The 13,416-nt window shown below is 39.2% G+C and overlaps 1 protein-coding gene across 1 annotated transcript; it reads left to right on the forward strand.

The window, feature by feature from the left end:
- The first annotated feature begins 82 nt into the window (after window positions 1-82).
- Window positions 83-9,549, forward strand: snx5 (sorting nexin 5). Its single transcript, XM_071481201.1, has 13 exons — window positions 83-243; window positions 1,910-2,014; window positions 2,125-2,235; window positions 2,471-2,592; window positions 2,715-2,838; window positions 3,211-3,306; window positions 3,420-3,525; window positions 3,654-3,729; window positions 3,881-3,920; window positions 4,031-4,117; window positions 4,720-4,879; window positions 4,994-5,079; window positions 8,142-9,549. The coding sequence occupies exons 1-13, from the start codon at window positions 208-210 to the stop codon at window positions 8,190-8,192; spliced, it is 1,200 nt and encodes a 399-aa protein (XP_071337302.1). The 5' UTR covers window positions 83-207; the 3' UTR covers window positions 8,193-9,549.
- The last annotated feature ends 3,867 nt before the right edge of the window (window positions 9,550-13,416 follow it).

Consider the following 13,416-nt stretch of genomic DNA (forward strand, 5'->3'; position numbering starts at 1 on the left):
CCAATCATAGCTTTTGTAAATATGACATCGTCCAGTCAAATTCACTGTAGGCGGGATTTAATCTTTCATCACCAGGATGGGGGCGAAAAAAACGTTTTGACAGCTCGTCGGGCAGCTAGCAGCCAGCGGAGGTAGCGCTTCCTGCTTATAGTTTTGTTATTTGGGTTGTTGGCCTGTCCTTACCATTCCGTCGATTTAAGCCCCATCATGACATCCTCCTTAGACGAAAATAACAAGGAAAAGGTAAAGTAAATGGGTCTTGGTGTGTAAACTGCACCAAAAGTCAGCCCTAGTTGCATGAAGGTTGCTAACAATAACGGTTGCTTCCTGGCAAGTTAGTACCGCTAACTTTTCTGCCTACATAACGCTAGCCTTCGGCTAGCTAGCTATGGTTTCATCGGTAATGCTATCAAGAGGCGTGTTAACGTTAAAGTTAAAGTTAGAGTTAGATGAGTAGTGTCAGTCTGCATGTATGCAAACAAGTGTTGTTTGCTAATGTCACCTAACTTACTGAACATGTTAAAACGTGCCACGGTTAACGCCAGTTGTTTACTGTAACATGTAACGTTAAAGTTACAGAAAACTAGCATAGCTTGTATTACATTGAGGTGTATCTGTCTACGTTTTTACTCCACTAAACGACTGTATTGCAGAACTGTGTGGCTCACTGGCCTGCGACAGCTCAATGGACGGAGCTAAAATTATTAGCATTCTGACATGTCAAGACAAGAGAGAGGTGTTGATTCAACTTTAGGATTATTTAGGAGGATGTAGCTAGAGGTGCATTTGAATTAAATTGTTAGGCTATGAATGAATTTCTTATATTTTGTCCATCCCACGCCTATCAGTGAGGTAAGACTACTAACAACAGCCTGCACAATGATCACAAAGTTGTATCAACACCTCTCCATAACAGTTACAATAACAGCTGCGCTTTGTACCCATTAAATGGCAACTGAAAGGAAGGTGCGTTCTTAAACCAGCAAGAGAGTAAATAGTCAAGATTATATTTATTTTTATGTCTATTATTATCATAATATAATAGATAAACAAGGGTGTGGAACTAGCTCTCAAACTAAAGGACTGGAGGCTGTTAGATCCAAATCTTAACTGTCTCCAGAACTTTTCCCTAGTACCGCACAGGCACCTAAAGCTCTACATTCATTGAGGAACGATGTGCAGGGCCACAGTTTTGTGCATTTATGAATTCTTAGGTTCCCTGTGCATGTTAGGATTTTTAAAAGTTGTGATGAGATCTTTGGATTGAGACCGAGTTCTATGGTTGAGACTGTTCCTGGACTGGTATGCTTTCCTTTTGTAGTTTCTAACTTCAAACCTCAGTTTCTCCTTAATGTGAAATTGCAGCCAGTCAGGCTTGATGGGCTGTCAGTACCGTAGATGCTAACAGAACATTCCTCTGAGCTTTTTGTATATTGTCAAGCTAGGAAAGACTTGAGTCACCAAGGATTTGTATTGCTGCCTCACTGGCTACAATTTTGCTGATACTGTTACATATGTCACATGTGAATACTGACCCATAATTACAAGTATTTGCATTTTTCAACCAATATTCAAAATGCAGCAGTTCTGAGCTGAGACTAGTGTTTCTGCTGCATGCAGTGCCCTCTTTTAATGTGGGATTACACAGAAACGTCACGGCAAATGAGAGGCAAGTCTGTAGATACACTCTCAAGTATGAAGTGGATCAAATGGCATTTATGATATAGTCCAGAATGATGACTAGAGGAGAAACTTATTGGATATTTCTGTGAAAGCGACACTGAAAACCAAGTGACCACAAACAATGAAAATTTATACATGTATATGACAAGTGATCTTTATTGTCTTTATATGTAAGATCAGTCAGCTGAATTTTTTTGGATAACCCTGGTGTATTCTTTCTCCTTAGATGCGCTCTGTGTCTGTGGATCTAAACAACGATGCATCTCTTCTCATTGACATTCCTGATGCACTCTGTGAAAGGGACAAAGTCAAGTTTACTGTCCACACAAAAGTAAAAAACCGTTTGGACCTTAACAACAAACCTACTCCCAACCTAAGGATATTTGCTGACGTGTTGACAGTTTTCCTAACAAAATTCTATTAATGTTACTCTGTCCCCAGACAACTCTTAGCTCTTTCCAGAAGCCAGAGTTCTCTGTTCCCAGGCAGCATGAAGACTTCATCTGGCTACATGACACTCTGGTTGAGACAGAAGACTACGCTGGCTTGATAGTGAGTTGGACTACTTGCCCACATGACTCACATACATAGACAGTGGCTGTAATATCACTATATGTCTTTGGTGTCTGTGCACTCAGTGAAGAAAGGAAGTTAAATTCCTAAATAATCAAGCAGTTATCCTTTTGAAACATGGTTTTCCAAAACTTTAATAGTACAGTACACATTAGGGCAATTTAACCTGTCATGAATCAGGAAAGTAAATTATATCCTGCTTTATCATTTATAGATTCCTCCAGCACCTCCAAAGCCTGATTTTGAGAGCCCAAGAGAGAAAATGCACAAACTGGGGGAAGGTGAAGCCACTATGACGAAAGAGGAGTATGCGAAAATGAAGCAAGAGCTGGAGGCGTGAGTGTGACACTCAAGCAAATATAAATATATTGTATTGTATCCTTTAGATGGTGTCATGTTAGATCCTTCACAGAATCTCCTTTTCCTGTATAATCCATGTTGTTTTATTTTATTTTCAGTGAATACCTGGCTGTGTTCAAGAAGACTGTCCAAGTGCACGAAATCTTCCTGCAGAGATTGTCCTCTCACCCCATTTTAAGCAAAGACAGAAACTTCCAGATTTTCTTAGAGTATGACCAGGATGTGAGTTATGCTGACTTCCTTTCCTGAGTTGTCTGTTGGAAAGAGAGGAAGTGGAGTTTACTGGACAATTGTGACACATAGCTTACATCCTGCTGTGATCAGCAGTTATGCTTATCAATGTGGTCTTTGTCAGTCAGTGCTGTTTGCTTTTAGAACTCAGCTAAGAGTTACACACTTTATATATTTAGGTGGCAGCACAGGCTACATGTATTTATGGAGCATACTGTGGCACATAATAATACAAAAAGACTAAACTACTGGTGCAAGCACAAACATTAATTCAGTTGCTACATCACAGAATAAACTTTAACAAACAAACCATCTTCATCTCATGGATTTAATATGTATCCTTTCTAAATTCTGTCATTTTAGCTGAGTGTGAGAAGAAAGAATGCCAAGGAAATGTTTGGAGGATTCTTTAAGAACATGGTGAAGTCAGCTGATGAGGTCCTTATCTCAGGAGTAAAGGTGTGGTTTCTGCATGAGCTGCTTGCAGTATTTGTATGACAGCATTTCATATGCAGCGTTGTCGCGGCTTCCCCAATTACCTTTGTTTGTTTGTGTGTTTGTTTCCCACACAGGAAGTTGATGACTTTTTTGAGCAGGAGAAGACATTCCTGCTTGACTACTACAGCAAGATAAAAGATTCCACTGCCAAAGCAGAGAAAATGACCCGTGCGCACAAAAGTAAGGGGTTTTGCCATATTGAACGGGATTTTGAGTTTTGTAGTTTTTAAAGGGATCTGTGCTGTTGGAATGAATTCATTTATATTTGGAATTTGTTTAGTTGTAATTGATCATTTCGGTTATTACAGATATTGCGGATGATTATATTCACATCTCTGCCACTCTGAACAGTATCTCTGCTGATGATAGCACAGCAAATAAGAAGTGAGTGTAATATATAATAATTTTTTTTTTCTTCTGATAAAGACACACTGTACTTGGTGTTGATGATTATAGGCAATGTTTCTCATTTGGCCTTATCTTATGGACAAACGAAGAGCTTTCTTTGTCATGCCTGTAATTTTATTTTTCCCAGACACCTGGAGAAGTTGTCAGACCTGTTTGAGAAGCTCAGAGTAAGTAGAACCTCATGTCTGAACAAACTGAGACAATTTTTTTAAAATATTTGTCCGGTATATCAGTAGGTGGTGATAGCTACCATACTTCTTTATTCATTTCTCTGCAGAAAGTGGAGGGACGAGTGGCATCTGACCAGGAGCTCAAACTAACGGAGCTGCTAAGATACTACATGAGAGACATCCAGGCTGCTAAGGTGAGACATTGTATCTTCTGCCTTCATACAAGATGTTCAGACTCAACGGTGTTGCTCGTTTATGTAGTTCACACATCACTGTGTTTCAGGTGCTTCATGTAACCCATTACAACCAGACATTATAGAATGCGTTATAATAACAAATTCTGTGCTATTTATCACAGATCAGTGCTCATTATTTTTTTTTAGTATATCTGAATGATTGAAGGGTAAAGATAAAGAGAAAGTAATCAACATTACTTAGAGCAGTCAACCATTTCCAGTCATCATATTATTAGAGATATTCATTTTTGTTACATCCAGCACGCGAACCAGATTAGTGTTTATTCAAATTTGCGTTTAAATAATTGCCTTTGCGGAGCAGTAAGAAACCCTGATACAAAAACAGAAGTGCATGTATTTCTCAATGACTGTTATTTCCAGTTCAGCACATCTTCTATTAAAATCTGTCTTTTGCAAGCATGAAATTAGATGTAGAATAACTGGATGTGAAGCTCAGTGGATTAGTAGATTTTCTAAATGAAGACAAGGTATTTTTAATGTGCTTCATGTTCCCCATTCTTTTATGTGTAATGTTAAATTATCTGAAACATGTCTATTAGGACCTTTTATACAGGCGAGCCCGGGCGTTAGCTGACTATGAGAACTCTAACAAGGCTTTGGATAAGGCTCGACTGAAAAGCAAGGACATTCCCCAGGCAGAGGAGCACCAGCAGCATTGCCTGCAGAAGTTTGACAAGCTTTCAGAGTCTGGGAAAAAAGGTTTGTGCGTCCATGCATTATAGATGCAGACTCATTCTGTACTTGTTTCTTTCTGTGTAAAATGGTATGCACTACGTGAGCCCTTTTTTAGACTGCAAAATGTTTTCCTCCTAGAGCTTACCGGTTTCAAGGGCAGGCGTGTGGTGGCCTTCAGGAAGAACCTCATAGAGATGGCTGAGCTTGAGATAAAACACGCCAAGGTGAGCAGCACAACCATCCTTATATACACTTATACTTTTTGATATAGTCTGGTGATATTTACACTAATGAAAAATGCTTTCATAACATTGCTATGGGGACATATACTCATCAAGCTCTTTATTAGGAACACTACACTGATACTGGGTTGCTCTCAAAACAGCCTCAGTTTTTTGAGGCATAGGTTCCACAAGATGTTGGAAACTTTCCCTATCATTTCTGCAGATTTGTCAGCTGCATATTCATGCTGTCAATCTGCTGTTCTACGACACCCCAGAGGTATTCTTCTGCTTTCAGACCTGGGGCTTCATTCATAAAATAGAGCGCAAGATCTGTTCTGAAAGTGGACGTGCATACAAAAGCGGAAAATGGCGTACACAAAAAAGTAATCAGATTCAGATCAAATTCTACGCACACATGCCTCAATCAACTTGACACTGTGGGCACTTTGGCAAGCCTCGTGCTCCACCCAATTACTCCCACAATTAAGTATAAATGGTCATGCACATCTCTCCTGAATATTGATATACATATTGTTCCTGTAAAGAGTGGAGAAAGTGTTATGAACAAAACAAAGTTCAAGATGCTGATGGCCACAGCAGCAGTTTGTGCAACAAATAGGACAATTTCCAAGATAAAACAAATGGATCAGACATAGATGTGGACGCTTCCTTTGTCACACACTGTCCGAGTGTGGACCGACCAGCAGAGGCACAGAGACACCGAAGCTCACCACTTGGTATTTGTTAAGCATCTATGGGTTATAGACATTTATCTGTTGAAATCACACACTAAATATCAAAAAAATACTAGCCAGGATTTAATCCAACATATAGGTGTTTCTCTCGTTGTCACAGTTGATTGTGAATGCAGGTGGGTTTCAGGTGAGATGGCTGGAGGGAGAAGGCAGAGTGTGTGTGGCAGCCATCACGGTGTCTCCAGTGTGCTCTGTGCGCCCGACAGCACAGTCGTGTACACTGCTGCAATTTTACACAGAAACTGCATGAAAATTAAAGTCATACTTGGCGATATAGACACAGTACTAGAGGATATCTTTAAAAACCGTCTTCTGCAATTCTTTAATAGTATTTGGTGTTATCTTGGATTTCTACAATTTATCAGTTAGCCTACTGGTTGAGGTGAAAAGAACTCAGTATATTCATGCCTCATATCAGGGAAAGGCAGGAAAGACTTTCCGAAATTTTACCACATCCTGGCTTTTCAACATCTGTGTTGGCTCCACAAATGAACATGTGTCAGTAGCTACAGTCTGGCCCTCTCCTCTGGACTCTGGGGGTGGATAATGTGATGGTGAGACAACGCTGATGAAATATTGAGTGGAATTTGATTTGAGATTTGAGTTGAGTTTACAGATAAAAAGTTCTGAGGGAATAGTTTTGGCTCATGAGCACATGCACAAATACCACTGCTGGTCTGAATGTTTATGGTAAAGTGGATCTATCAGTAACGTATGATATGAGGGGAAATTAAATCACACATTTAACTTCTACAATCTGGCTTCAATTTACCACCTCATTGTCTGCGTTTCCAATTTCCCATCTCCAAAAAGTTCATACACGTGAGTCAGAGTGTGTGTGTATAGGTGCACACATTCTCCCGTCAAGTTTGTCCAGATTTTTCTGTGGGAAGTGGTGTACGCTTGCATGAGGCCTCTGGTGAATGGGGAGGCCATGAAGTACACAGAACTGCTCGTCATGTTTATGAAACCAGTTTGAGACGTCTTTTGCTTTGTGACATGCTGCGTTATCGGGTTGGAAGTGGCATTTAGAAGATGTTAAATTGTGGCCAGAAAGGGCTGCACATGGTCACCAACGATACTCAGATGGGCTTCAAACCATGATTGATTGGTATTAAATGGCCAAATGGCAAGAAAATATCCTCCACATTATTACACCACCACCTGTTGACACAAGGGCAGGTTGGGTCCTTGGATTCCTGCATTTGACACAAAATTCTGGACCTACCATCTGCTGCTTCAACAGAAATCCAGATTCATCAGACTGGCTACATTTTTCCAGTCTTAAACTGTCCAGTTCTGGTGAGCCAATGTCCACTGCAGCCTCAGATTTCTGTTCTTGGCTGCCAGGAGTGGAACCTGACACAGTCCTCTGCTTGTTGCCCATCCTCTTTAAGGTTCAATGGGTTGTTCATTCTGGGATGCTTCAGATAGTTATCTGAGTTACTGTAGGCTTCTGTCAGCTCCACCCAGTCTGGACATTCTCCTCTGACCTCTCATCAACAAAGAGTTTCCATCTGCAGACCTGCTGCTCACTGGGTGTTTTTTGTTTTGGCTCCAGAGTAAAAACTCTGTTGTTTATGAAAATCCCAGGAGATCAACAGTTTCACAAATACTCAAACCAATCATCCCATGGTCAAAGTCACTGAGATTTCATTTCTTCCTCATTCTGATGTTTGCTATTAACATTAACTCGAACTCCTGACCTGTATCTCTTTGATCTTATGCATTGTACTGCTGCCACGTGATTGGCTGATTGGATAATTACATGAATAAGAAAGTGTACAGGTGTTCCTGATAAAGTGCTTGGTGAGTGTACACAGCATTTTAGAACGGCAAGGTGTTTACATGCTACAGCTACATTCTTATATTCAGCTTATTCAAAACTAGAATAAAATTAGAATTAGTTTCTTTCACATCTCCAAAAAAAAAAAAAAAGATGTTGTTTACATGTGCAAACACATCAGATGAGATACTAAAAAAAACTGACTGGGTCAGTTATAACTGACTGGGTTATAAGTGTGTATTTAGGTGTTGTATTTGGTGAGATATTTAAAGAAGAACATACAACACAATGTAATAAAATGAACCAACAATGTAATGTATTGTGCCAGCAGTTGGTTATTTTTAGTGTCTGTTCTGTTTAAAATCAGGAAAGAGAAAATTGGTTTAAAAGCAGATACAGCTAGTTATACAACACTTGGCTACTCTGGGCCTGGACCCACTGACAGTAATGTGGTATACAGTATATAGTGAGTGTTATTTATACTAAAGGAGTATTAATACTGTTTTCTTCTGTCTCCACAGAACAATGTGACTCTACTGCAGGGATGCATTGACCTGCTCAAGAGCAACTGACATGTTTTCAAGTGTTCCTGTCCCACCATCACCAAGTGACCAGTCATAACAAATGGAAACCTGGCGTCCCCAGGGCCTTGCATGGACATGAATCTAAGCCCTATCTCTGCTCCCACCCAGGGGTCTGATGCCACTTTAAAACCCTGCACGAGACCAAGTGTCTTGTAAGCAGAATGTCTTCATGTTTACAGAGTCCCTGTCCTCTGGTCTGTGGTCCATTCTTTTCTATTATGTGTGGAAGTCAAACTCAGTGTGAATGCCTTCACAGAATGAGGCTGCCAACATTAACGCCTTCCATATTTTTGCAGCAACAACAGAGGTGACTTTTCTTTTTTGGTAATTTCTTGATTTCTCATTCTCAAATTATGCACATTGTAGAAACCCTGCTTTTTTTTAATCATATTTCTGTCTACATAAATTCAGACTGTAACCTCCTCCCTCATGTAAATACCTTTTTAAAAAGGCTTAGAGAATGTTTTTTTGCATAGCCATAACCTACATTTTATTTCATGCTTAATATGGTGGGGCTTTTATGTTTGCTAATGGAACAGTTTTACAGAAGCAAAACTAGTGCCTGGAAAAAAAACCCCTCATGCTCTGCATTCCTGGGCTCTGAGATTAGTGTGCAACCAAACCAACCCTCTAGTAATGAAACTCATGACTGACTTAGAAGACAAGAGAGATCATTTTCATGTGTTCAAAAATAGCTGCACTTCACCTCAGGAATGGACAGTTGGATGAGTCCCAGTATTCTTGGTTGTCAGAAGTGGCCTCAGATCCCACAGTTATCAAAGATGCACATAAGCTTTGCCCCATATGGATGAATCGTAGAAGATTTCACCAAGAGATTGATGGGGAGAATAAGTCAAACAATAGGCCATTTGAGCATTTTCTTGTAGGAAAAGTCAACATTAGTAATGATTATGAATCTGCACATTGGGTTTATTTGCACAGGGCACCCATAACACCCGTGCACTACATGTATTATGTCCTCAGCAGTATCTTCCCATTCATGCTTTTCTTTCTAGTATATAATTTTTGTTGTTTTTCTTTATTTTGCCCTAAATTCCTCTTTGTTATTGACAGGCCCTCATGTATAAGACCTGATATATTTTACCAGATCCTCTAAGCTGTTTATTTAAAACAGTCAGAAGAAGGTGCACTAAAAGATGAAAAATACTTCACAATTGTGACCAGGCTCAGTGGAGTGTTAAAATGCATAATAGTTTTTTAAGAAATTGAATGTATTTCTAATGGATTCCAACTGTGTGAATTCCTTTACATGATGCTTTTCTTACAGATCATTAGCATTTTATAAATTTGTAATAATGGCATTGAATAAATCCTACTTTCCCAAGTTTGATATTTGCCAGTCTGTATTTGCTTATCAGTCAGTCCTTACAAATTTTGTGTTGTATGGAAATACAGTATTTGTGTTTTAAAGAGCCATCCATCATACCACTAGGTGGCAGTAGCCATCTATCCGTTACACCCAGTTCCCACTAAGTTTTAGTGTGTGGGCCCATGAATTTAAACACAGCTGTATGCATGTTTGTGTTAAATCCATTTACCACAGTGAATCCTGGGAAGGGACTGTGTGGTGTATTAGGTAAGCTTTGAGGAAATGCCAGAGCGCTCATGGGAATCACCACCACCAAAATGCACATTTCATGTCCTACTTTATGAGCAGCACTAAGCAACATGACCTAAACAAATAATCAGCAGCGAAACACAGTGAGACTAAATATTTTTTGTGTACCAGGTTATTCATCAAACACTTTTTGCTAGTCTCTGCATTATAATCGATGTGTATTTATCATGATATGTATATAAGCACCATTTACCAGCACTTCAATAATTCCACACATACAGCAATAGAAGATATGGAGCGTAAGGAAACTTAAACTGCTCATGTGCACACACAGAATATACTGTACCTGTCCTAATTGATTTGTCAATACTGACATTACCGGTCATGCACACACAGTGATCTGTGCGTAATTCACTGATTGGATGAAGCCGCAGACTAGAGCCAATGAGATCATAACACACTATCAGTACAAACAGATTAGTTTGCCAGCTGCGATCAGAGGAAACAGGATTTGAAAGCATGGCATGAAAGAATTGGTGGATCCAAAGAAAAAAAGCCTCTTTTTGGAACATGAAGAAAATATGTTAAATAAAAGGCCCAGAGGTGTCTGTTTTAAGGTGCCACATTTACTTACAGAGAGCTCATTTCACCTCGTTGAGCAGATACTGATCTTAGCTTATCAGTGTGAAACAGAAAATTATCATTCCCCATTTAGGTCTTTTTCATGTTCCTTTTGCTGTGCTATTGTGATAAAGAATTTCTCCAGCTATTGCTCTAATCCCAGAAATAAAACCTCTGCAGCAATGATGCACTGTGTGAAATTTGTTTGCAATGGTGTAAGGCAACAAATCTGCTTGCTTAAGAGACTTATTTTGCTGTGTGATTTTATTCCCCAAGGCACATATATGATGTACTCGCTTTAAATGTATTATATCAAGTGAGATTGTACATATTTTGAGAGCTTTTGGAGACATTAACACTGACCGATTTTTCATGATTAATCCTATACTGTCTTAATGATCCCAAATCTGTTAACTATTGTGTCAGAATCCTTACTCATACAGACACTGGTCTTTGACAAACAGGCCCAGGAATTTTTTTGAATGTATAATGGAAGGTAATAACATAAAGGGCAAGGCAAAAAGTAGGAAAAAAGTTCAGATGTACTTCCTTCTGCTGTAATTTCATGATATAAGCGTCTGAGCCCTTTACCACTTTGGTTGTGGTCATGGTTTGGTGAGCTGCAAAGAGTCAACTTATTTATGCTGACTGAGCCTGTGAAAGCACCTGCCTTATGTCCCACAGCTCTATCATTGTTCAACTGGAAAGTCATGATAAGTGCCTTAGAGAAGGACTGGAGGCATAAAGCATGAAGCCTACGTCAAAAAGAAACTGCGTCCTCTGAAGAGGCCCACTATAGAAAAGTGCACCTGTTTGTCTTGCTGGTGTAACTCAACTGCCGGCTCTTCCTTAGTGAAACAGAACAGGATGCTACTTCCTGGTGCCCATCAGGTAAAATTTGCACACAGCTACAGGTTTTTAAATCCCTTCCCCCTTTGTTTCTTCCTCCTGAGTTGCATGAAATACAGTAAATTAAAGACACACCTCCAGCACTGAGGCTGTGAGCCCATACAGTATATCCTTCCTGCCTACAGCCATATAACACAAGTATATCTTTCAACATTGTTCTTCTTTGGTGTGAAATGTTGCCGACTGCAGGTTGAAACTGAAAGAAAACAAATCATAATGTTTCTCATGAGAGCCTCCTGTCAGTTGTGGTATTCAGAATTTAGCCAACGGCAGCTTCGTTGTGTCTGTGAGTTAAGATCTCTACGTATGGGAGCATATTTAATGAGAATTAACATAACACTGAGGGGAATCCCCCATTGTTCTTCAGATTCTCGTTGATTCTCAAATTAATTTAATGCCCAAACAATTTTTTTCAATAATGGAATTCTGTCATTAACACAAGACTAAAAAGTTCAAAGCACCGAATGGTTTTGTTAGTTGTATACTTTGCCAAACCTTTCCTAGGTTAGTGTACCCTGCCCTGTTAAGACAGGTATTTACTTTCATGCACACAATACAAATACATCATCTCAAGTTCTGAGTAATCCAAGACAAGTATTTTATCTCATCACACGACAGAATTAACTTTAAATGTATTTATGTATCATTCACAGCTGTTTTATCCTATGTTGTATCAGTAAAAGACTAATTATCATCTTCTTCATTATCACATCATGCAAATACTTCAGCAAGAGAGAGCCGAGTGAGCATATTTGGCCAGTCCTGAACTTTCGGTAGCTGAGAGGAGGCAGAGTCAGTGTGAGAAAAGGGAGTGAAAATGCCACACATCAGTTATAGCACCGATGCAAAGTGAAGGCAAAATCACTGGCTCTGGCTCATGTGCATTGGATGAAAAACACCAGCTGTACGGTTAGAGAAAGAATTGGTTTGTGACTAAACCACAAGCTGAAATCCAAGGTGCTGAGGAACACAGCTGGATGTCAGTCACGTATATAGAGGAGTGCATAATATCCCATACTTGGTTGTGAGTAATGTAAATGAGGCTTATTATTTACAGAATATTTACAGAAAAGTCAGTTTAAAAACAACATTTTCACAGTTATAGATCTTACATTGGGAATTGGAAAGAAACATTTTGTATATTGCATTGTTTTTCGGAGGTGTTTTTTTCCTGTTTATTATGTATCAGGAGGAAGTTATTTACCATATAGTTCGTTGAAGGCTGACTAGGACATTTGTGACTAGACTTGAGCAACAAGTGTATCCACTAAACAAACAGTTGTATCAAGCAGTTTGAGGAGAGGTTATGTCAAGAACACCTCTAAAAAACAATGTTCAAATGAGTGCCTTCGGGTGTGGACAGAGGCATTTTCCATTGTCCATTTCAGTGACAGAACTCCCCACACATTATACTTAATTAGACAGGTACATATTGTGTTGACGCATTTCATTAATACACCATCATTGTTATTTACCTGTGATAGTACCTTTGGGCGTTAAAATAATGGAAGGTGTGATAAACAATCCTTCCAAGAAGGAGTGTCAGAACTTGAACGTCACTGTGGTGAACAATGATATCCTGCAACTTGCAGATGACCTTTCAGGTGTGGCTCTGATGGCAATTCCTGGAAGGCCTATGGCGTTGCTTGAAAAACTTATATTTGAATGTGAAATGATCTTGATGCTCTGGTCTGTCTAGTAGTGGAAAAAACAAAAACACACTTAATGTAAAGTGACAACACTATATTAAATAATAATGATAAAAAAGTAGAAGTCCTTTTTTTTTTATAAAATTACGTGGCTAAAATATACAGATCATTTTTGTCAGTACAGTACAGTGTTTTCATGCATCAGAGATAAACACTTATTGTAAAGAATGTACCCATTATGCTGTGCAGCCGAGAACTTTTCAAACCCACAGAGCAGTATTTTAAATTCAATGATTGTCCCGAACCATATATATATTTCCATTTGCTGGAATGGTGCAAACCATTAAAAAAACCCCAGGGTTTGCATGTTTCACTCAGTCTAAACATTATATTGCTTGGAGAACTGGACAAGAACTGATATACAATATAATGTGCATATATGATACAGACAGTT

The sequence above is a fragment of the Trachinotus anak genome, unplaced genomic scaffold (genome assembly GCF_046630095.1).
Source record: "Trachinotus anak isolate AG129_WGS33_773 ecotype Australia unplaced genomic scaffold, CSIRO_AGI_Tana_v1 ptg000007l, whole genome shotgun sequence".
Classification (NCBI taxonomy): domain Eukaryota; kingdom Metazoa; phylum Chordata; class Actinopteri; order Carangiformes; family Carangidae; genus Trachinotus; species Trachinotus anak.